The 25563-nt window shown below is 36.5% G+C and overlaps 2 protein-coding genes across 14 annotated transcripts in view; one reads left to right on the plus strand and one right to left on the minus strand.

Annotated features, from left to right (window-relative positions):
- NUP37 (nucleoporin 37) overlaps nucleotides 1-16908 on the minus strand; it is a 44927-nt gene extending 28019 nt beyond the window's left edge. The window contains exons 1-5 of one of the 4 annotated variants that reach the window (XM_023728964.1): nucleotides 16886-16908; nucleotides 15323-15543; nucleotides 9104-9228; nucleotides 3117-3189; nucleotides 1064-1158 (exon numbers count right to left, since the gene is read on the minus strand). In XM_023728964.1, the coding sequence (XP_023584732.1) occupies nucleotides 1064-1158; nucleotides 3117-3189; nucleotides 9104-9228; nucleotides 15323-15478 (449 nt within the window). In that variant the 5' untranslated portion in view covers nucleotides 15479-15543; nucleotides 16886-16908. The other 3 variants (XM_023728965.1, XM_023728966.1, XM_004373761.2) reach the window with 3 other exon arrangements.
- A 115-nt stretch (nucleotides 16909-17023) lies between these two features.
- The window catches only part of PARPBP (PARP1 binding protein), a 125397-nt gene continuing 116857 nt past the window's right edge, over nucleotides 17024-25563 (plus strand). For 9 of the 10 annotated variants that reach the window (XR_002823640.1, XR_002823642.1, XR_002823641.1 and 6 more), the window contains exons 1-2: nucleotides 17024-17112; nucleotides 20975-21130. Coding sequence is in view for 6 of the 10 variants with exons in the window: in XM_023728968.1 (XP_023584736.1) it covers nucleotides 20978-21130 (153 nt within the window). In the remaining 4 variants the exon portion in view is untranslated. The remainder of the gene's footprint in view (nucleotides 17113-20974; nucleotides 21131-25563) is intronic. The other variant, XM_023728969.1, reaches the window with a different exon arrangement.

Here is a 25563-nt window from a genome sequence, read left to right on the forward strand (position 1 = left end):
TGTCCTGATTATCTACCCCTTCTTGCCTTCTCATCTTATGATTATTCTAAGGAGTATGTTCCTCTTGGGTATTACTGTTTATCTTAATACATGACAGTCTTAATGTCATGTAAATCTTTCATGTCCCTGACATGAAAAATTTAGTAAACAGTAAATAAAGAATAATGGCACATGACTCTAACTTTAAAAGGATGAGCTATATTAAGATGAAAATTAAAAATGCAGCTAGCAGCTTTACTTCCCATGTGAAAGCACACATTATTTAATGGCTTTCAACGTACACAAGTGTTAATACTGATAATTCTGACATAGCTTTATCAAACATTACAACTATGCAATATCTCAGAGCAGTGTTTTGTTTTTGGTCACAGTACTGTTAAAGCAAACAAAGTAATTGACACTCCTCTAATGACTGATTAACTCACTTCACTCCTCAGCCTATTTCCACATCCTACTCTTGCTCTTCATCTTGTTCTTTATTTGTGATATTCTCCAGCTTTAGGTATTATTAAAATACTGGAGCTACTTCATCTGTTCCAGATGAGGGGGTGGGATCAAAGAACATGATACTGAAATGTACTGTACCTACTGAAAACCTTACGTAGAGACTTCTGAATTTGTCAAAACACTAAATTTTCCATGAATCATACTTAGCAAATGAGATTCACAGTTCACTCTATGTTCATCATCAAACACTAACTTATCATACAGGATGTGTGAATTACCTTCATGATGTGGCAACTGTTTTATACTACAGACCTTGTCCAATATTGGAGAATTTGACCCAATATATATTTAGATTTTATAAATGTGCAAATCTAAAAAAAAGGGGCAGAGAGGAACCCATGAACTAGCAAGGGAAGTTTCCATTAACTGGGATGAGAACTCAGCTCACTGGTTTTGAAAGCCGTGTTTTTGTCATATCTACAATTTAACTACGTATGCTTCTTTTACAACATTTTGTGGTGTTTATATAAGTTACATTTCCTCTCATTTTTAAAACGTAAACCTCATTAAAATAAAATGGAAACTCAAAAATTTGGTTGTAACAAAAGCAACATACCTGCAGGTATGATCGTCGCTCACACTTGCAATTTCTTGGCCTTCTTTGGGATCAAACACCAAACCGTTAATAAAATCTGAATGGCCCTCTAAAACCTGACATAAGGGAAAAAATTAGTAAAAAAACCTCAAACAATTAGAAAAATAATCTAGAACATTCCTACCTAATATTTTTACGTCACTGTCTTAAAAGCTTTCACTGCATGCTTCTCTTTTTCTATAAATATTTCTTTAGAAATCTGCTATTTTTAATGCATGATTTATACACCCACTTTTCTGGAAGGTTTATCTTGGAAAGAAGTTGATCATTCAACACACTGCCATTAGCTTGATCTTTTTTTTCTAGTATGCATGTTTTATAAAAACATACACACTTTTTTTTTTCTGTAGCTGTCCTCACATCACCTTTCTCACTTTTTACATGAAGCTTAAATAAAAAATAAAGCTAGGAAAACATTTTAGGGGCTCTAAGAGTCCCTCTTGGCTTTTTTACTTCATATTTGCTGCTCTACATACTTGCTACTATCCAATAAACACATATAGTATGGACTTCACCTTCTATTGCCTTTATCCACTTGTTTAATATGATTGCCAGCACTGTAGACAACTAGTATATAAGTCCATAGTCACAACCAACCCAGAAAAATTTTGGTATAGAGGCAGCAAATGGGAAGTTGCAAGGTGGAAGACTATAGGGGCAGGCAAGGTTCAATGGTTCTAAATCTTTATAGCTGAAATCCTAAATAGGCCTGTTAGGTATCAGATATTTCAATATTTTAATGGATCCCTTTCTTTCTCCCCTCCTTCCTCTCTCTCTTCTTTCTCTTCCCTCTTTGCTCCTTCTGACCTTTCCTTCCTTCCAAAATAAATTCAAATTTGATCTCAGTTCAAAACTAACGAAGTGGTTCTACATGGTACTGTTTACTATACAGAACAGCATCACAAGAAAAAAAAAAAGGAGGAATTAGTTCAAACATTCCTGAAAGCTTTAACGAACCCAGGTCCTCCAAGACAATCTCCAAAGCTTCTGCCACAGTCTACAAGGCAAACTAAATTAACATTAAATGTTTAATTTCCATTATTAATAGCATACTAACTTTTGATAGATCAAAATTTTATGTGCCAGGTGCCAGTTGGCTATTCATGGGTACACCTTAGAGGAACCAATATGTACAGTATATTAAGCCCATTGTACACAGCTTAATTTAGGGCATGATTTTTACTATTTGTTCAATGATTGAAAAAGTTTACAGTTTTTGTTTTATAACATTATTCGTATTTTTGATTTACTAGAAAGTCAAGAAAGCAATACTGTTCTTATAAGAAAACTTGATGCAATTTCAACCCAAACTGAAAGTTATTAATTATAGTAATAACAAATACACATATAGGGCTTACTATGTATCAAGCTTTGTTCTAAGTGTTTTACATGTATTAGCTCAGTCAATGGTCATAATTCTATGAGGTGGATGCTATGACTAACTCCATTTTACAGATTAGAAAATAAGCACAAAGAGATTGAGTCACGTGTCCAAAGTCACATTGCTATTATATGGTTGAGCTCGGCGTCAAACCGAAGCAGTCTGGGTCCTGTGTCTGTGCTCTTAACCACTTTGAAATCTTGCCTCCTACCAGGGCTAGACTATCCAATAAGCAAGGTAAGCATGGGCTTACTTATGAACCTGTAGTGAACAATTTCAAATGGGATGTGGTGATCATTTATTCCCTTGAAGTTGAACTCTTACTCTATGTGTGTTCATGTCTATTATTCTCTTACTATACTCAACTGCTCAACTGTGAATTTCTATTTCTCCATTTGCTAGCTATGTCTGCCTAATTCAATTAATTTAATAAGCGATATCCGATTTATAATCTACAGCCATTACCAAGAATCTAGTTCCTATACCCTAAAATAAAATAAATGAGATCCTGAGTGACCTACGTTAAAGATGACCATAAAAAGGCAATTTTAATGGGGAAAAATCCAATTAAAAAAGAAAAAAAAAGTTTTAAAATAAACTCTAAATATTTATAAATTATACTTGTCAACATACCTTGTATTCATTTTTATCCTGAAGATCTGAAGTAAATAATCTGATTCGCATGTCAGCAGCTGAAGTACAAAATCTGGAAGCAAAAAAATCAAAATCAAAACAAAATAAAAGAAATAATTTTCTACCTCTATAAGTGAAATGCCCCCCCCCCTACCAACCGGAAAAAAAAATTACCAAATTCATAATCAAGTTTTTTTTTGCAGTAGATAGGGAATGTTGTGCATCTGTGGTAAAAAATGTTAGTCATTACTGAAAGTAGGAAGTAGTTTAAGTATTTTACTGTAAGAATACATTAAAAAATCCATATATTCTGGAGTTGTCTTCTCAATAATAAAATTTAGAATTTTATAATAAAGCAGCAAGTAAATTTAATTTCAAGCTTTGTCTTAAAAGTATAAAAGGATGGACTAAAAAAGTATCTTCATTTTAGCCAGGTCAATAAGAGACATTAAAAACAGTTACACATCTACTTTAGTCTTTGATTTCTTCAGTTATCCATAAGCTTCCTTACTTTTTCTATTCAATGGATGCTACAATAAAAATAAAATCTAAACATCAAACAATTATTTATTAACTAGTTCCCCTTCAATCCTAAAATTTCTAGATTCTCAGCACATCAGATTATGGTTTAAGAAAAAATAAAAATCATATTTATATGTTGAAAAACAGAGCTTATTTCTAATTCTTCTTTGATAAGCAGCATATTGTAGGGATTTAAATTTCTCCTTTAGTTCTGACTACATTAAAATTAACCCCTTTTTGTCCACTAATACATTTAAGGACCTCTCTAAGGCAAGGCTCCTAATCTATAGGCTAGGATACATTGGTACATCTCTGCTACCACACCCCTTTTTGATGATTTGTCAAGAGCCACAGAAGGAAACAGATCAAAGTTAGCAGACAAATCCTCTTTGTCCAAAGTTTTCTCAGAAGTGAAATTAAAAGTTGTAGGACAAAACAAAAGTTTAAAAATATGAAACATAAGTTTTAATGAAAGTTATTTTGTAGTGGATTCTTGAGTTTATATGAAACGGTGCATTCTACACTACATTAGTACATAGTTTATTTTGCATTTTTTGTGTATTCATAAAATGCTTAAGAATGTCATACCATCTGTAGTGGATGAATAGTGGACCCACAAAGATATGTCAAATCCTAGGCTCCTTATTGTTGCTAGGTGCTATCAAACAGATTTTCAACTCATAGTGACCCTATGTGACAGAGTAGAACCGCTCCATAGGATTTTTCAGGCTGTAATCTTTAAGGGAGCAGAATGCTAGGTCTTCATCCCATGGAGCTGCTGGGTGGATTTGTTCTACCAACTTTTTGGTTAGTAGTTGAGCACTTAATCATCACCAGAGCTCTTTTCATATAATCTAGTCAATATCTATACTCAATTAAAAATGAATTAGGAAAATGAGTGCTTTGATTTGGGACATTTCAAGAAGGAGAAGACCAAAAACGAACCAGGTCCACTTTATAATTTGACTATGATCCTGGTTGCAACTAATACGTTTTTTTGGGGGAAAAAATCCCCCTTTGTGCTGTCTTTTGCCACACACATGGTATCATAGGTTGCTAATGTCCAAGATTTGGTATCAGGGCATTTCCCAACTCAGTCCAACATCTCCAATCTAGGCCAGTCAACTTTCCTTTGATTCAGTTTCTTCAGCTCATCTCCCTATCCATTCTTCACATCTCTCTTGCAGGTACAAGAGACAAGGAGATAAAGGAGTAAAGGATGAGAAAGAGGAAGTCTAAGAAATATTGAATAGCTGTGTGCCAGCTGCTACAGAGAAAGTATGTTATGGGTACAACCATTATTTACTAAATATATATCTAAAGAAACGTGAGCACATGCAACCAGGATATAGGTACAGCAATGTTCGCAGTCAAATTACTTATAATTGCCCCAAACTGGAAACGCAGCAGAATGGATAAATTATAGCATATTCACAATGAAATACTAAGCAACAATATACAGTAAAACCTACAAAAGCCAGAACATGCATAAGGCAGAAACCTGTCAGAGAAGGAAAATGTAAATATTTTCCACTAATAGCGATAGAAATGTGGCAAGACTACAACCTGTCAAAGGCAGAAAACTTCCAAGACTCGGAAAAACAAGGCAGTCCAGTGGAACTCCAGCCCTCAGAGGTTTCAGTGTAGATGAATAACTAGAGCTACAAAGAAACACGATGAATCGCAAACACAATATATGGTAAGAAGTTTAAAAGTAGGCACAACTAAACTATATTGTTTAGGGATGTATGAACAGCTGATAAAGCTATAAAGAAAGGCAAGAAAATGATTATCATAATAATCATGAGAACGATTACCTTTAATTAAGGGGAAGGAAGGTTCTGACTAGGAAGGGGTACATGGCGGACCTGATAATTTGTTATAGCAGTCCTAGGAAACTAATATTGTTGTTAATTGCTGTCAAGTTAATTCCAATTCATGGCGACCCCACATGTTCTATTTTTTTAACCTGGGTGATGATTACATGGATGTTTGCATTTCAATAATCATGTTAAACTGTACATATATTTTATACACTTGTTTCCATGTATGCTGTATTTGATACATGCAAAAAAAGAAGAAAAACTAAAAAACAAAGCTTATTCTACTTAATTCTTCTCCTTTGAATTTGTCCCATTATTGTTTTGGGTATTATTTTCCCACTTACAGGACATTCTAGAATAAATTTTCTACTAATGTTGAGGGTCTCCTAAAGTAGATTTACTCAAATTTATGTTATCAAGAAATCATTTAAAATCTTTGTTCAAAATGGCACCTCTAAAACAGATAAAGGTCACTTTAGGTTTTAAAAGAAATATCCCAAGCAAGGGGGTTGAAAAAGAGCTGTTACTAGTAAAAAGAGGCCAAGTTCAGTAAAAATGTTAGACAATAGAGGAGTTAAGAATACTTACTTAAAAAAAAAAGATCTTACTAGGATCTAAAAAAACTCAAAAATACAAACAAAAAAACTCCACAAAATTATTTTATGGCCAGCCTGTGTTGTCCTACTTTTTTCCAAAGCTTTGCTTTAGTTTATACATTTGAAAAAACCAAACCCATTGCCACCGAATCGATTCTAACTCACAGCGACTCTAGGGAACAGAGCAGAACTGCCCCATAGGGTTTCCAAGGCTGTAAAATCTTTAGGGAAGCTGACTGCCACATCCTTCTCCCACTGAGTCGCTGGTGGATTCAAACTGCTGATCTTTCAGTTAGCAGCCAAGCGCTTAACCACTGCGCCACCTCATCACTTTAAGAAAATCACAGAACCTCTGAGCACCCAAGTAAGGAAAACAGTTTATTCTCCAGCTGTTGTGAAAAATAAGCAAGTGGTTATAGAAACGAGTACGCAGGCAGGGAGAGAGAGACTAGGACTTAAGGAAATTAAATGTTAAAGATAAATCATCAGCAAGAGTTTCTTTCTAACCAAAAGATAAAAAGTTAAATATGGTAAGAGATACTAAGTTAAACCTCAGTCATCTTGATAGATCAATATGTAATCATGAAAAAATATTATTTATTTTGGAATAGCATGAAAAAATGTAAAGTTAAAAAAGAAGTATATAAACTTGTATATATAGTTTAATCACAATTGTGTAAAATTATTTATATGCTGTCCAGTCGATTCTGACTCATAATGACCCCATGTGTTACAGAATATAGAGATGGCATATTTTCCCCTTATTATATTTGTGTTTTCCAAATTTTATACAGTATACACTATTTTTGTAAAAAAATATATACTTTATTTGAAAACAACAAAATGTGCTGTCAGCTTGCTTTAAAAATATTGTCTTTAATGGCTGGTTAATGTTTTCTAAATTTATTATTCATATATGTCTAGCTCTAAAATGGATTTGAGGCAGCTTACCAAAAGGAAAAAAACAAAACAAAACAGAGTTTAAAAAAGCCCAAAAAGCTAATAAAATAAAACAACAAATCCGTTAAAAGGGGACAGGAAAACAGGTGCCAAGCAATGAAGGGAGTACAGAATATAACACCAGAAAATCTAGGTTAACAGAAGCATCACAAAACTTAACTCAGAACCAGAAGAGATGGATTTCATATAAAGAATGTAAAGAGACTGATTCTTGTTTAGGCACAGATTCTGTGAACATTTCATTTTAATAGAAATGGAAATGAATAGCACACTAACCATATGATCATACTGGCTATATGATCATATATATGTTATTCATATGGTCATTCTTTACACTGAAATTTCCTCAAAGCTCAGAACATAATGTTAAGTTGTAGTTTTGTGAAGACATTTCTACAGAGAGCTAACGTAATTAAGTCTACCTTTACAATTATCTGGGAATCTAAGGTCAACTGAGAAAATCAAGAGCAACAAAGGACATGACAACTATTCTCTCTCTAATGTCAACTGTTCCTGTTTGGCTATTGCCAAGAGTTGTTGTACAGATTATTCAAAATTAAGTTAGTCAAAATCTATAAAAGCTTCCAGAAAAAGACACAGGAGAACATCTTCATAACCTTGTTGTAGGCAAGGACTTCTTAGGACACAGACAGCACTACCCGTAAAAGAAACAGGACTTTACAAAAATTAAAAACTTCTCATCAAAAGACACTATGAAGAACATAAACAGGCAAGCCACAGATCGGAAGAAAATAATAGCACATACATCTGACAAAGGACTTATATCCAGAATATATAAAGAATAACAGGACAATCCAATTAAGAAATGGGCAAAAGACTTGGGTCGACACTTTATAAGATTATTGCTGGGAGTACAAAATGTTAGAACCACTTTGGAAACTTATACTTTCTTAAAATATTAAACATATATCTACCCTCTGACTCAGCAAATCTACTAAGAGAAATGAAAGCATATATCCATCAAAAGTTGTACACAGGAATGCTCCAAGAAACTTTAGTCAGAATAGCTAAAAACTGTAAACTGGCCAGGTGTCCATTAACAGGAGAACGGATAAACAGACTATGGTATATTCATACGTCATGCAATACCATCAAAAACAAAAATGAACCACTGGTATACACAACATGGATAAATCTCAAACACATTAAGCCAGACACAAAAAAATATAGTCTGCATGACTAAACTTATATGAAGTTCTGAAATAGGCAAAACTAATTTCTGGTAATAGAAATTAGACCCATAGTTGCTTTGGTGAGGGGCAGGGTACAGGGATTGACTGGGAAGAGGCATGAAGGAACTTTTTGGGTGACAGAAATTCTGTTTTTTAGGAGGGTATAAATTATACAAGTGTACACATTTATCAAAATTGATTAAACTGTACCCTTTAGATCTCATCATTTCATTGTATGTAAATTATCCTTTGATTAAAAAAAATTAAGTTAGCTTGGTAGAAGCAAACTTCTGGCTGCTAAGAAGTGTTTACTACAAGAAGACATACTGTACCTTTTAGATTCAATAATTACAGAAAGCAAACTTAGTGTTTTGTTACAAACCTTAAATAATGAGACATATTCTTGCCCTCATGAAGAAGGCAGGTAGAGATTTTTCTAATAATCGCTCTTTTTAAATGCTTTCACAAAAACTAAAGCCCAAGGACTAAAACTACATTTATAAACCATAAAACATGAAAATGTGACCCTCATCTACATATGGGGCAAAACAGTTGATTAATGCCTGAACCCAATTTAGTCATTTTAACAGAGCTGTACCTTTAATAATTAAAGTGGCAAACTCAGTGAAGAATATGAAAATACTTCAAATCCACCTGAATCTCAGGTAAAGAGCTTTGTAGTTAGGCCCAAATGCGTGGTCAAGGCACCACTGCCATGGCTGCCTGTTTAAATCCAAAGGCAGATGACAAACCAAAGTTATGAAATAAAAGCAAATGTCAAAATATCTAGTATCTAGAGTTGGGGGAAAAATCTCCATGATTAAAGACTTGAGATCACTTATCGCCATCAAAGGACATTAATAAATTTTGCATAAAAATAATTTCAAACTTACTTGATTACTGGAGGCAATGTATCAAGTCTAGTCTCTGGGCTCCAAGCTATGCCATCTACCCTGACTCCATGGTGAAATGTTCGTAGTGTTTTATACTGAATTCCTTCAACGTCTGCTTCTTCCTCCTAAGCATAAACAGTAAATGGTTTAGTAAGTTATGAGAAAGAACATAATAATCTGTATCTGTATATCACTGTAATGAAGAATTTACCAGATCACATATTTGTTTTTGAGAAGTTCAAATCCAAACTTGACATCCAGATTTAACCAGCTCATTGAAATAAAAAACCACCACCAACACCAAAGCTAAGTCTCACAAAATAAGTCAAAAGCAACTAAAATAAACAATAAACATGTTATATTTTATCTTAATTAGGAGATGTTTTATTCCTAATAGTAAACACATTTCACAGCAAATTCAATGAAAAAGGAATGCTCTGAGAATCAGAGTATTCTAGGTAAATGAATTACCACACATGGATTATCAACTGACAAAGACTTAGAATGCAATATGAAAAAACATCTATACTGAACATAAAATTTTGATTATGTGGAAGATACTCTGGGACCTCACGGTGCCTCAAAGTCATTATAATAAGTATCAATGATTTTCATATAGTATTATAAATGGCACTATATAAGTGTAAGACATTACAAATAGGTCATCTGTACTAGTAGCCTATGAATAGTGAATATGCATATAATACTATGGTTAATTTAGTCTTTTTGATATTTGATTCTCAGTAAAAATGCTTAATAAAGACAATTTACCTGGTCTGTACTTCTGAAATGATTTCAGTTGTATCCTCATGGGAAGATGGGAGAAAAATGAATTTTAAAAAGCCAAGCCATCCCTATGTCTGGCAATATGGATAATAACCTGAGAAGCTCTTCCACCACAAAAATAATGCAAAAATCCAAACCTAGAAAGAAACACAGCTGCCTTAACAGCATTTGCCCATACCAAAATGACCTAAAGCTTCAGTTTGTAAGGGACAGGAAACAAAGCTTAGTGCCTATACAAGGAAGGATGCCAGATTAGAGACCTCTGCATAGATCCAAGATCCTTAAAGGTGAAGGGGGTGGGACGTGGGGGGAAGCTGCTGTGGAAAATACCTATCATGGCTCTGGGTGAAGGCCAAGAAAAAGACACTCCTGAGGAATCCCAACCATTGGCTTAAGGTCTGAATTCACACAAACTATATGGTCTAGGAAATAACAAAGAATTCATTTCAAGGTGGTCATGTTGGTAGTGGCCCCCACCAACTAACAGGACCAAAGGCAAATTCTCTCTGGGTGAACTACCTCTGCCTAGACCTCAAACAGTTACCACAGATACTGTCCAATCAAACATGATCTTACACGCATGCACTCCCATATGTGGAAACAAAGGACCATGAACACAAACAACAAAATAGTAGAATGAAACCTGCAAAGACATCAGAGAAAAATAATTATCAGATATAAAATACTGGCCATATAAAACAACATCTAATTTGTTAGTTAAAATGAAAAGAAAAATGATAGAAAACTAAAATGCTGGACAACAATGTAACTTTGGAGGGACTGTAACAGTTCAAAGGTACAAAGGCCCTTGTCCTGTTCATAAAGAAGGTAAATATAATTTCTTGCCTAATTAAGTATGCATGTTAAAATGTCTTCGGTAACTATTAAAAAGAGAGAAACAGCATGTAAAACTTCTACTAACAGGGAAAAAATAAACAAGAGGGTAAAAAAAAACAAGTAGTAGACATGATAAGAATCATTAGCAATGTTTTCAATAGTAAAAAACTAAAAGTAACTCAAATATTGATCAATAGGAGAGTGGATAAATTGTGGGATACTTATAAAACCACACAGCAGTGAAAATAAACTTCAACATAGAGGAATATCAAAAATATATTAAGCAATAGCAACAAACTATGAAAGAACACAATACAGAATAATTTCATTGATATAAAGCCTAAAACATGAAAAACAATTGACTGACTTGGGATACTAACACATATGGCAACCTTATAAATAAAAGAAAGGAATGACAAACATAACATTTTAGACATGGCTAGCTCTTGGTGGCCAGAAGGCAGTAAGAGAAGAAAACCCAAGGGGCTTCAAAGGAATTGCTAATGTTTCATTTCTTAAGATAGTTAGGTAGTAGGGATTCATTTTATTATTATTCTTTATACTGTATACATATAATACATACTTACATAAGCATAAAATATTGCAATTTAAAAAATGAATAATTACCCAAGGTATTCTCTACATTAAGTGATTATAGTTATCTTTTACAAAAACCTCATGGGATTATAAAATTCTATCAGGGAAAAAAATCCAGAGCAGGTGAAACTTGCTATTAAATGGAATACATGTGTATATAGATAGCAATTATCTGAAGTCCTAGTCTGATAAGCTGAATTTCATTCAGCCAGAATCAAAATGGAAGGCTTTATAGTGTTACGTTCTAATTGATTCAGGTGGATATGTTGATTTTTCCCAGAAGGGCCTTTGGGATCCTAGCAAAGTCACTGCACAGATACATTACATGTGTCCTTCTCTACGTAATTCAGATACCCTTTGAAATTTACTTTAAATTCAGATGAACTTAGAGTTAACAGCAAAAGTTTTTCCATAAATGAAAAAAATGAACTAGAAACACATTTATCAAGGAAAGAAAAACAATGCTGATTTCTATCACTTTCATAATTTGTGTGTATAACAGCCATATACCTAACAGCCAAACTTGCCAAGGCAGCAACAGCTAAGCAATTTTAAAGTAAGTTTAGCAGCCTAATCGTAAACTGACTTCATAGTTTGGGTTACTTCTCCTTTTCCACACTTGACAAATCAATCTTCTGAGAAATGAAGTTTTTATACTAAAACACACATTATTTTGCTACTGTAACAGTAGTAGTGACAATTAGGTACTATAATTTCTCATTCAAATTACAGATGGAGTTATTAGGTGGTGATTGAGAGTAGGGATAAAGAAATCCCAGGGACTGTATAGCCTGAGCTTTATGTATTACCAGTGAAGCTTTTTTTCTTGGAAGCAACATTTGCAACTAAAGGGGCAGGGTGTGTATGTGTGTGGTACAGGCAGAGAGATGAATGCTATTTTGGGTTTTGTGTGGGGTGTAGCAGTACTGTATAGGCAGGAAATTAAGAAACTTTGGAAAGCTTGCTATAATACAAATGATTACACAAGGCTCTAGCATATTTGAGGTTGGGGCAAAACCAGGTCGATGGAAGGGTTATTCTAAGGGTTTGAAATTGGCAGGCTGTCCCACCATATCCATTTAAGGCCAAATACAGGATTTCAGATTCAGATGAGACTGTAAAGTTTATCTAGTTCAATTCTTTCATCTAACTGACTCTCTGGTAGAACATCTGTAAAAAGAGGTACAACCTCCTCCAAATATCTCCAGTAAGAGGGACCTACTTGCTTCTTGGGGGAAGCTTATACAATTTGGGGATAGCTCTAATTATTAGAAAAGTTCTCAACTTTAAGCCAAAATCCATTTCCATGTAAATTCAACTCTTTGGTCTAAGTTCTCCTCTTGGCACCATACAGAGTAAGTCTAAGTTAGTGATGGCAAACACCTGGCCACAGCTGATTTTCCACAGGTAAACACACTCAAGGAAGCACATTCAGCATCAGCACACACCATAAGCAGTAATTCTAATCAGAGTTGACAGATAACGTAAAACCCACTTACCATTCCTAGTCTAATCCCTCTTCCACAAGACTGTTTTAAACATTTTAATACTATTTTAAAATCTGTCTTCAAATACATTATCTCTTTTGAACTAGAATACACCACTGATGGCTAAAGTAAATATTTAACATAACTGACAATTTACAAAGGAGGATATAGTGCTGCACTGACCAGTATGATAGCCACCAGCCACAGGTGGCTACTAAGCACTTGAAATGTAGCTAGCTCAAACTGAGATGTGCTATAAAAGTATAAAATTACACACCAGATATCAAAAACTTAGTACAAAAAGAATATAAAATATCTCATTAATTTTCTTACATTGATTATATGCTAAAATTATGTTTTAGAAATACTAGGTTAAATAAAATATATTATCAAAATAAATTTCACCTGATGTTTACTTTTTATAATGTGGCTACTAAAATTATTTTGTGACTCATATTTCTATTGGACCTCACCAAATGAGGCCCCTCTGACAGTCTAATCATTACACTGACTCATGGTGAACACCAAGGTGAGTAAACACTAAGTCCCATTTCTTCCTTCCAGCTCTCACAGTCTATCATTTTAAGACTTTATATGTATTCACCTTTATTAAATTCTGGCTTGTTCAACTTGGCCCACTAATCCCAGCTACTGAACAAGGTTTGGATTCTAGCAGAGCTGGTATATAGCAGGTGCTCAATAAATACTTAACTGAAGTCTGTCATCCAAAGTATTAGGTACTCTTCACAGCTTTGTGTTCTATATAAATTGAACGTGTTCGCCTAAATCAGTGTTCTCATCCAAGTCCTAATAAAAATGTTGCGGGGGTTGGGGGGTGGGGATGAGGTGGGGAGGGGTGGGGAGACAAAGCACTATACCACCAGAGGCCTCAATTCATAATGAAGATCCTTTGAATAGACTTAGAAACTTTCATGCTCCCTCCAGCCTTTTCACATAGGGCTTTTATAGCAGTTTTAATGCATTGTTTTACATTTAAAATCTCCTATTTTAAATAAGGGTTTCTGCTTTTTTAACAAATGTGTCATCAGTTTCCAGCACCTCGTGTGCACTCAAGAAGTCCCTGGGTGTTGCAAACAGTTAAGCACACAAGTACTAGCCAAAAGTTTGGAGGTTTGAACCCACCCAGAGGTGCCTTGGAGGACAGGCCTGATGATCTGCTTCTGAAAGCTTCACAGCCTTGAAAATCCTATGGAGCAGTTCTACTCTGCACACTTGGGGTCGCCAAGAGTTGGAATCGACTCGATGGCAACTAATAACAAATAACAACAATAATATGGTAGTTCAGCTGAAGTCAGCCAAGGGTCATTTTAGCCTAAAAGCTAGAAATTCCTATTCCCACCCTAACAGACAATGCGGAATAATGTAAGAGCTCTCATATTCCATTCAGACGCCAACAAACTGAAACCTTTAACTCGTACTTTCCTGTAGGATAAATATGAATGCAGTTCAATTTTATATAACTTTACACATTTACTGTACTTTAAAATGCTAAATTGCATTTATAATGTCAAAACACTTTAAGATGCTGAACTGCCTCTTGGGTAAAAGAGGAAATAATGCTTATGATGGTTTTAGTGAGAAAGTTATTTTAAATCTTTGAAAATTGGTCACTGCCAAATTACCTAATCGAATAATCATAATTTGAGAAATAAGATTCTATGAATAATATTCCGGTAAACAAAGGATTAACCAAGATTCCTGAGGGTTAAACCCTCATTGTTCAAAGTCTTTCTCACACGAAGAACTAGCTTTTCGTTGAGAAAACACGGTGTGTGCTCACCACAGATCAATCTTACTTTGGCGATTTAAACATAGGACTGTGCCTGAGTGTCATCATTGTCCAAATCAATGACAGATAAAATATACATGGTTTACAATGTGCCAGATGCTATTCCAGGAACTGTACATGTGCTAATTAAACTTCACAAAACCGTATTAAGTATTTTTTTCCTAATTTTTGTAGATGACAGGTTAAGTACCTTGCCCAAGGTCACACAGCTATTAAGAGGTAAAGCCAGGCAGGAGGAAACACTTAGGCATTCCGGATCCAGAGTTCATGCTCTTAATGAGGATGCTGAACTGTCTGCTTAATCAATATGATTTCACACTTTGCATATTCTAATTGCATGTTTTGGATGTGTAAAAAGTATGACAGCATATTAACAGAAAAGTAGAATCTTATGAAAGCTACAAAATCCCCCGGAGGACTGATTTTAGGCTCTCAAGAGTAGCTTGTCTCCTATGTAAAAGTGGAATGATTAAAAATTGTCATTAACTGCGTCCCATTTAATTGGGAGTTTTGTCACCACCTGTGTAATGTTTGCACACTCTCAGACATATATGACTGGCAATGTCCTTTTCTGTGGTTCTTTGTATCACTTTTTTTACTCTCAAACTCAATATAATTTCAAAGTTTAGCTCTGGCATGTATTTAAGTTTTCTTATCAGTGAAATACCTTCATTGTCATTCACCACAGTTTTGTAGACTAACCTGAAATGTACACGTGCCAATGACCACATAATTATTGCCACCATATGCAATTAGGTTTCCTAAATCGCCACTCTCAAATGGATTAAATTCTACCACATGCACATAATCTTCACAATCCACAGTGTAGGCAGCATTTCTTGTGGCGTCTTGCTTCATCTCGTATGTCAAAACTTGAGCAGTTGTAAAAATAAAATAGCCTCCTACTGGACAAGGTCACGAAACTGTGGATTATAACACAAACAGAATTGGAAATGGTCAAAGTGTTATTCAGCAAATGAATCACGCTAAATATGTGGCATTGCACTGCCACAGATGGTTCAAAAAGAATGAAATATTTACTTATCACAGAAACAGCAGGAAAATAATTCAATGAAATTATTAATGGTGCAACACCTGCTTTATAGTTTTCCTCTTTTCACATTTGTGAATGATACTTGCAGAGTAAATCATGGTAAGATTGTGTTTGGACTGTCTAAAAGACTTGGTGAGCGCTTGAAAATGGGATCAGTTTAATAATAAATATATTCATAAAAATTAAAAATAGCTAACATTTACTGAGCACTATATGTAGGCACCATGCCAAGTAAACTCCAGATATTATCACATTTAATATTCGCACAAGCTTAAGAGGCAGGTACTATTTATGGTCCCCATTTTACAGATGAAGAAATCGAAGCTTTAAGTTAAGTAACTTCCCAAGCTCCAAAGGGGAGCCAGGATTTGAAAGATTTTTCCATATGCTGGGCATCAATGATAGGGAAGAAAAACACAGGAGAACACAAATTCAAGGTCCAGCGTGAAAACGACTATAATAGAAGCATATACAAAATATGACTGGATGTAGAGAAAGGAGTGCCAAAATGTTTGATATAAAAACAATATTCATAATACCAGACACGAAACTTCAACTAACCAATCTGGGCCTAATGTGCATTCTGGAAACAGGATTCCCTGATGTAAATTATAGATTCTAAAGAGTTTCTTTTAAAAATAGATACAAGAGTTTTATGCGCTTAAAAACACCTGGATTTAGTAACAAACACAACAAACACCTGACGGGTGTTTACTAATAATCAGTTAAGATGAATCTCACTTCAGAGAGCTAATAAACTAGTAACCTTACAAGTGGGCATCCGGGACTGGACACTTGTTAAGGGTAATCAGCAGCTGAGATGCCCACGGAGGCAAAACCGTGTGTGAAGCCCAACAGATCCGAGGAAATTTGGTCCCGGCTTCGGACCTGTGGCTCATTAAAGCATTATCGGATCTCATTACACTTCTTAGGGACTCACTGTACACGGCAGGCTAGACTTTCCAATCTAAAACTGTAAGAGTAGAGATGGAGAGTGAGCCCAAGGAAAGTCTCTGCAACGAGTCCCGACGTCTCTCCCTGGGACAGGTGCGTCTCATGAGAACCTGCTCCCGCCTCCCCGGACCCGCGGTCGGAAGGAGGAGGGGTGGGAATAGCCCGGAGGGAGAAAAAAGTCTAGGGGACAGGGTGGGAGCGCAGGGCGGCCAGCAGCAAAGCGGCACGCTCCTTTGTGTTCCCAGCGCTATACGCACCGAAGAGCTCCCGGCCGGGTCCAGAGGGAAGCTGGTCTCCGCTGGGGGCCGCAGCGGCAAACGCCGACTCTGCTTCCGGGTCGGAGGGCGAGCGCGGCGATTGGCTCCCGGGCTCTCCCGCGAGATTTGAAATGTAACCTGTGGTGGCAAAAGCATTCGCGAGCGGGTATCCCTGCAGGACCTTTTTTTGGTCAAGTCTGCACCTGCGGGGGTCTCCCTAGAGCCAGGTGAGTCTCACCTCTCCCCTGCCCGCCTGTCGTACTTTAAGTAGTGATTCAAGCTAGGGTTTGTGAGAGTGTTTCTGTACCAGCCAAGCGTCATGTGACCTTGTGGGGATGTTATTTGTGCAGTTGCTTCGCGCTGAAATCTGGTTGGGTCTGGGGGCGTCGGACAGAGTTCACAGTATCCAGTGATGGTGCCGGGAGGTCCTGAGGTAGCGTCTGCAGATTGGGAAACTAAAGCCCAGACAGGGCAGCCTGCTTAATAAGGTCCATTAGGCAGGAAACCAGAGTTCTAGCCCCAGCACGGACGCTGACTCCAATCAAATACTTTCGACCTCCTGTGATATCCTTTCAGGGAACGTTTAGGATCTGAATTTTGACAATAATAACAGCAACGGCTGTCGTTTTTTATTGAGCACCTATTAAGTAACTGTACTTGTGTCATTAAAATCTCACAAAAAAGTAGGAATTATCTTCTCCGTTTTACATATGAAGAGATTGAGACTATCAGAGATTTTACATAGTGAAGGATGTGCAGCTAATAAAAGGGAGAACCCTGAGTCGCAAGTATAGTTCTTTCAGCCATCTCACACTGCCTCCCCGGTGACAATTTCCTCTCCTACAATTTTTGCTTCAGTACAGCTTTGAATCCAGTTTTAAAAAAAATTGTGGAAAACATATGTAACAAAACATTTACCATTTCAACCATTTTTACTTGTACAATTCAGTGACATTAATTACGTTCACCATGTTGTGCAATCATCACCACTTGGAATCCAATTTTTTAAAACAAATATTTTTTATCACTACCACCTTCTACTGTTTTTGTATAGTACAGCCTGCCCATTCAGAACACTTGTTTTTCATTATCTCACTGAGTCCTCATAACTTGGTTGGAAGGTTGATAGAATGAGTAGTATTCCTGTTCTCGTTACTTAGGCAGCCAGATAGATATAAAGTATATCACCTAGTTTCACACAGCTGTTGGAAGAGCTGGTATTAGACCAGGAGTTGGCAAACCGTCTGTGCTGCCTGCTTTTGTGCAGCCAGCTCCTGAGCTAAAATTTGATTTTAATGTTTAAATTATTGGAAAAACCAAAAGAAGAGTAACATTTTGTTGACATGTGAAAACTGTATGAAATGCAACTTTCAATGTCTATAAATAAAGTTTTATTGGAGCATGTTCCAACTGAGCCACACTCATTCATTTATATGTTGTCGATGGCTCTTTTCATGCTACAAGGGCAAGTTTAGTAGTTGTGACAGAGACCCTGGGGCCTGCAAAGCCTCAAATATTTACTGTTTGGCTCTTTCCAAAAAAGTTTGCTGACCTCTGGAGGAGACTGTTTGTTTTCTGTCTCCGATAATAATACTCTGTCAATTTTAGCTCATAACAACCTAGAAACTCATAATGCACGATAATAGCTAACATTCCATGTGCCCTTATACGTGCCAGGCACTACTTTAAAAGTTTTATTTGTACTTATTTGCTTTTCACAAAACCGTATGAGATTGGAGCTGTCATTATTTTCATTTTCAGAATGAGTAACCTGAGGCAGGGAAAGCTGACATAACTTGGCTAAGACCTCACAGCTATTAAGTGGTGGACCCAGGATTAGAACAGTCTAATTTTGGAAGAGTTTTCATTCTTAGCAATATGGACTCATAATACCTTTAAAGCCAGTAAATAATTTATTGGCAAAGATATATTTTAGGCAAAGTGATCATATTACTGAAGCTGAAGCTTTATTTTGTCTTCAGACTCTTTTTTTTTCCTTTTAAAAGGTAGAGGGGATTTTTTAAAGGAAATAAAACTCTCAGCTATTTATGAGGAGTTATATTTATGTAGATATTTTCATATAGTCTTCTATCTGTATCTTTAAATTATATTACTGATTACGTCTATATTTAAACACTTCCAGTTTTAACTCAACTCATTTTGTAAATGGCATGTGACCTTTTTTTCTATATGAACCCAAGATATTTAGTAAGCATACGGGATTCCGTTTATGCCACATAAAAGTAAAAGAAAAGGATACTAGAAGGAGTCAGTAAATAGAATGTATACAGCACAGTATTCACAGTGGACATGTGAATATGTCAGAGACTGGTGTACTTAAAGAAGAAAAGTGTTTGGTAGGCACATCTGTAAACTTGGAAGGAATTTGCTTGGTTATATAAAGCATTTGAACTACAGCTTTTTGAAAGGCTTTTGTCTGATCAGGAGAGGTTATGTAACATGGTGGTTTAAGAGCACAGTTGATAGAGTTAGGCATCTTGGGTTTAGGTCTGCTTTGGCCATTTGCTTGCTAAGTGACATGAGGCACCAGTGTTTTCAGATATAAAATGTAAAATGAGGATAATAATACCCACTACATAGGACTTTGGTGAGGATTGAGCAAGTTAACAAATATTGAGCTTTTGAAAAGTATCTGGCACCAAGTAAGAGCTCCTAAATATTAGCTAGTGTATCGGTTATCTATTGCTATGTAAGAAGCCACTCCAAAACTTAGTAGCTTAAAGCAACAACCATTTTATTTGCTCGTGATTCTGTGGATCGACAGTTTGAGCTGGGCTGAGCTAAGTGGTTCTACTGCTGGTCACGAGCCTGGGATTAATCATGTGGCTGCAGTTCATCTAGTAGGTTCACTGGGGCTAGATAGTCTCAGTCACACTGACTTATCTGTGAGTTGGTGTTCGTTGTCACTTGGAGTGCAACTCTAGCAGTCTAGCTTGGACTTCTTCACATGGCAATCTGAGTGTAGCAAGAGAGTGAGAGCAAGGCCTCATGTTAGGAGGCTCCCAAGACCACCTCCAGGTTTGATGATTTGCTGAGAGGACTCACAGGACTCAGCATATAGTCATTCAAGTCTGATTTATTACAGGAGAAAGATACAAAGCAAAATCAGCATAGGGAAAAGGTGCATGGGGAGAAGTCTAGGGGAGACCAGGTACAAGCTTCCTAGGTCCTCTCTCAGTGGAGTCACACAAGATGTGCTTAATTCCCCCAGCAACAAGTGTGACAGCATATGTGAAATGTTGCCAACCAAGGAAGCTTGTAAGAGACTCTGTGCTCAGGGTTTATATTGTGGGCTGAATACCTAGGCAGCCTCTGACAGAATTCCAGACTCCCAGAAGGAAAGCAGATGTTCAGCATAAACTATGTTGATATTGTTTATGCAGTTTAGCCATCGTGAGCCCCTCTTATCAATTAATGGTGGTGAGAACCCTCCTGAGATTGAAGTTCCCAGACATCAGCCAATGGCCAAGCTTATAAGCAGGCCTTTTGAAGATGCCAGTCAGGCCTGCTATGTTAACTTTTTTCTGCACTGGACTCTGGAGGCCTGGACTAGAGACTTCCATAATGTCATTTTCCTCACATTCTATTGGCCAAAGCAAGGCACAAGGATGGCCCAGATTTAAACAGGGGAAAAGTACACCACTTCTTTGGTGGGGAGGAAAGAGCGTATAGGGATGGAAGAAATTTGACTATTTTTCTTTTTTTTTTTTTTTTGCAATTTACCAGATACTACCATCTACTGAAAACAAATTTTTTTTAAATATAGCTTTAATTAGTTATTCCTTTGTCTATAATTATAAGTTTGCAGAATATACATGTTTTGCATGATTTTTCAGACTGAGGGTTTGTTATTTCAAAAGATTTTACGTAAAATTAAATGAGAGGAAAATACGGTTGTGCAGGAATTGTATTGTTATTCTATTTGCCTAAATTTAATTAAAGACAACCTTGGTCAATATGAAATGACCTCTTATCCACTGTTTATTTTTTCTGTTTGTTTACACATGTTAGATATTTATTTCCTATTAAAATAAGGCAATTTAACATTGTATCCTGTCCTACTTTAAGAGGATGACTGTGCTTTATCAGAAGTCTGTCTTGGATATGATCAAAGAGTTTAGACGGAATTGGCACACTCTTTGTAACTCTGAACGAACTACTGTGTGTGGTGCAGACTCCATGCTCTTGGCATTGCAACTTTCCATGGCAGAGAAAAACAAACAGGTTAGTAAACTATGATTGGGTTAACTTTTTTTTCTTTTACTGAGTTTTGGTTGCTGCTCATTTTGATAAGCTTAATTACATTTTTTTTTGCAATATATGCTCTCCTATGATATCAATATGCTATTTTTGAAAATGCCTTTGCATATCTATGAATCAAGATATTAAGATTGGATTTGAATGATTTATTTCAAAATTAGGGCCATCAGTTGTACTATTTGACACGGGACATGTGTATTTGACGTTTAATGAAAAGTCTTAAGATAAACATGCACCTCGTGGTTATTATGGTTAAATTTTATAAGACTTCTTCTCTAAAAGAAGTTCTAGAAGGCACACATAAGGAATGTTTATTTAAATATAGCCACAAAGTACTTTATGACTAGTTTTAGACTCCATAGTATAGATAGTTGTTCTTAGGCCAGGCTGTGAATGAGAATCATTTGAGGACACGTTAAAGAAAATACTGATTCCTGTGTCCCAATCCTGGAAACTCTGATTTGCCTGATCTGCACTGAGACCTTAGAAAATGTTGTTTTTTTTTTTTGTTGTTGTTTAAATCTTCACAGAGTCATTCTTATGTAGTTAGCTTGATGCTAACTAGTGTTTGGAATGAGCCCTAGCTAATGGGATACGAGTGTTTAGATGAGAGAAGGATGAACATAGGCTGTGGTGACAAGGAAAGAGTTCTTAGATTTTACATAGTATACTTAAAGGAATGGAAGCCTTTGGATGGGAAGAATTTAGGAGAGGAATGAAGAAAGAGGAAAGTAATTTCGGAAGAAGGGTCCAGGGGGATAAAAATCATGATGGTCTGAAGATGGTAAGGAGATTAGCTTGACTAGACAGGAGAATTTTTGAAGGGTACAGTTGGTTTCAATAGGATTGTTGGGCTGAATTGTGTTTTAAGATAAGTATGAAGATAAAGATGTATGTTAAGATAAATTTTGAAAGTAGAAAAATTTTGACAAAATTTTATGTCATCTTGTTATATATAGTCAGTTATTTTTTCAAAAATATTTATTGAGTTTTTACTATGAGCTAGAAATTATTTTAAGCATTGGAAATACAGCACTGAAGAAAATCCTTACCCTTATGGAGTTAATCTTCTAGTGGGAGGAGACAGATAATACTCTAATAAGTAAGATATTTAGTATTTTAGGGCATAGTAAATGCTGCAGCAAAAATAAAAGAGGTGGAACTGACGAATGTACAGAGGTTGGAGTGGAAGAGTTTATGCAGTTTAAAGTAGGATGTTCAAGGAAGGCCTCATGTAGAAGATGCCATTTGAGCAAAGACTTGAAAGAGAGGAAGGAACTAGCTATGGGGATTTTTGTGGGAAGAGACTACCGGGCAGAAGGAACAGCAGATGCAAGGGCCCTGAGGTAGGAATATATCTGGCATGTTCAGGGAATCACAAGGAAGACAATGTAAATGTTAGTTTCCTTCCTTCTGTAGATTTTTTCTTTGAGCTTCTACGGTGTGCCAGGCATTGGGGTTAAAATGGTGAGAAAAACCAGGAACGACTGCTGCTTTTATGAAGCTTATTGCCTAGTATGTGAGACAGGCATGAAGTAGAGAATCATAGAAATAAAGGTAAAATTTTAGTTATGAGAAGAAGAGGTATATGATGCTTTGAGACCAAGGAATTGACCTGGTCAGAGAGATCAAGTTGTGCCCCAGAGGACGAAGTGGGGTTAAGTAGGCAGAGGAGTGAAGGAGCAAGATGAGGATGGGGAGACAGCATATGCAAAGGCCTTGTGGCAGGAGAGTACAGACGGAGTTTGATAAAACGCAAAGGGGCCAGTGTGGCTGTCTTAGGCTGGGTTCTCTAGAGAAACAAAACCAGTAAGGTGTGTATATATATATATATATATATATATATATATACACGTGTGTGTGTGTGTGTGTGTATATACACACATAGAGATTTATATCAAGGAAATGGCTGATGTGGTTTTTAGAGGCTGTAATGTCCCAAGTTCATGGGGCAGGAAAGAGGTTTCTCTTGATTCATGTAGCTGCAGGGGCTGGCGAACCCAAGGTGTGTAGGTTGGCAAGCAGGGCTGTAGCAGGCTGTGAAGACTGACGAATATCAAGATCCGCAGGCAAGCTGCTAGCTTAAGTCCCAAGAACCGGAGGTCAGATGAACAGGAGCCAGCTGCAGGATCTAGAACAAGCAAAAGCCCAGGGCTAGGCGAGCAGGAAGAGCTAGGAGGCGGAGGGTGGAGAGATGAAGGCTGAGGGGGTTGGGGGGCGGTGAGCCACCACAGGCCCCGACCCCATCGGTACCACAGTAGATCCCATCATGGGGATGATCATGTATCAGATCTCAACAGGGAAGTGATCACAACATTATACAACCGCCAAAACACTGAAAATCATGGCCCAGCCAAGCTGACACAAACAATATTAACCATCACAGTGGCTGAAGGGACAAGTTACATAACCAGTTTGTTCTGTTTTTTATTTTAAATAGAAAAACAACAGCAACAACAACCAAAAAAAAACAAACCTGTTGCCGTCTAGTCGATTCCGACTCATAGCCCAGAGTAGAACTTCCCCATAGGGTTTTGAAGGAGAGGCTGGTGGATTCAAACTATTGACCTTTTGGTTAGCAGCCAAGCTCTTAACTGCTACACCAATCACAGTCATTGTTAAAAATTCAATTTCATATAGCTATTTTGACAAAAATGTCATATTTTTGAAGGAGCACTTTTTTTTTTTTTTTTAAATCAGAATTAAGTTTAATCATCTGAAATTTTGACAAGAAAAAAGAAAGAATGAAACACCATATTGTAAAGGTATTATTTCTGTGTCCTGGACAAGACTCTTGAATTCCCTAGAGTCAGTTTCTTCATCTGTGAAATAGGGAAATCAGTCTTGCTTCTTATGGTAGTTGGACTAATTGAAATAATGCATGTGAAGCACTAACCACAGTCGCTACTGAAAAAGCCCTGAGAAAACAAGTTAAAATAAGTGTATAATTAATTATAATAATAAAAGGAAAGATAATAATAAAAGGAATGTAATAATATTACAACAAAGTTATTTTGGAATTTAACCAATTTTCTTTAATGTTAGTAAACATAGTAATAACCCATGATTTTGATCAAGAGTGTTTACTTAACATTCATAAAAATTATCTAGCCCTGTTTTTTGCATTCAAGTAAGAAAAGGAAAAAAGCTGGCATTACTGAATATTTCATTTAATTCAGAAAATTGGCATTTTAAAGTATTACATCTTTCTACAGCCCCAAATGCAAGCTGATTTCAATCATAGATTTTTCTAACATAAGGAATATATAAATAGATATATATTGTTGCTGTTAGGTGCCATCAAGTTGCTTCCTACTCATAGCAACCGTATGCAAAACAGTGAAACACTGCCTGGTCCTGCGCCATCCTCATGATCCTTGTTATGCTTGAGACCATTGTTGCGGCCACTGTGTCAGTCCATCTTGTTAAGAGTCTTCCTCTTCCTCACTGACCCTCTACTTCACCAAGCATGATGTCCTTCTCCAGGGACTGATCCCTCCTGATAACATGTCCAAAGTATGTGAGACAAAGCCTTCCCATCCTTGCTTCTGTGGAGCATCTGGCTGTACTTTTTCCAAGACAGGTTTGTTTGTCTGGCAGTCCACAGCATATTCAATATTCTTTAACAACATCATAATTGAAAGGCATCAATTCTTCAATGGTATTCTTTATTCATTGTCCAGCTTTGGCACGCATATGAGGCGATTGAAAACACCATGGCTTGGGTCAGGCACACCTTAGTCCTTAAAGTGACATCTGTTTTTCACACTTTAAAGAGGTCTTTATCAGCAGATTTGCCCAATGCAATGTGTCATTTGATTTCTTGACTGCTGCTTCCGTGGGCATTGATTGTGGATCTAAGTCAAATGAAATCCTTGAAAACTTCAGTATTGTCTCCATTTATCGTGTTGTTGCCTATTAGTCCAGTAGTAAGGATTTGTTTTTTTCTTTATGTTGAGGTGTAATCCATAATGAAGGTTGTGGTCTTTGATCTTCATCAGTAAGTGCTTCAAGTTCTCTTGACTTTCAGCAAGCAAGATTGTGTCATCTGCGTATCAAAGGTTGTTAATGAGTCTTCCTCCAGTCCTGACGCACCATTCTTCTTCATATGGTCCAGCTTCTTGGATTATTTGCTCAGCATACAGATTGAATAAGTATGGTGAAAGGATACAACCCTGACGCACACCTTTCCTGATTTTAAATCACACAGTATCCCCTTGTTCTGTTCAAATGACTGCCTCTTGGTCTATCTGCAGGTTCCTCATGGGCACAGTTAAGTGTTCTGGAATTCCCATTCTTCGTAATATTATCCAGAATTTGTTATGATCCACACAGTCGAATGCCTTTGCATAGTCAATAAAACACAGGTAAACGTCTTTCTGGTATTCTCTGCTTTC

Source organism: Trichechus manatus, unplaced genomic scaffold, assembly GCF_000243295.1.
Source record: "Trichechus manatus latirostris isolate Lorelei unplaced genomic scaffold, TriManLat1.0 scaffold00027, whole genome shotgun sequence".
Taxonomy (NCBI): domain Eukaryota; kingdom Metazoa; phylum Chordata; class Mammalia; order Sirenia; family Trichechidae; genus Trichechus; species Trichechus manatus.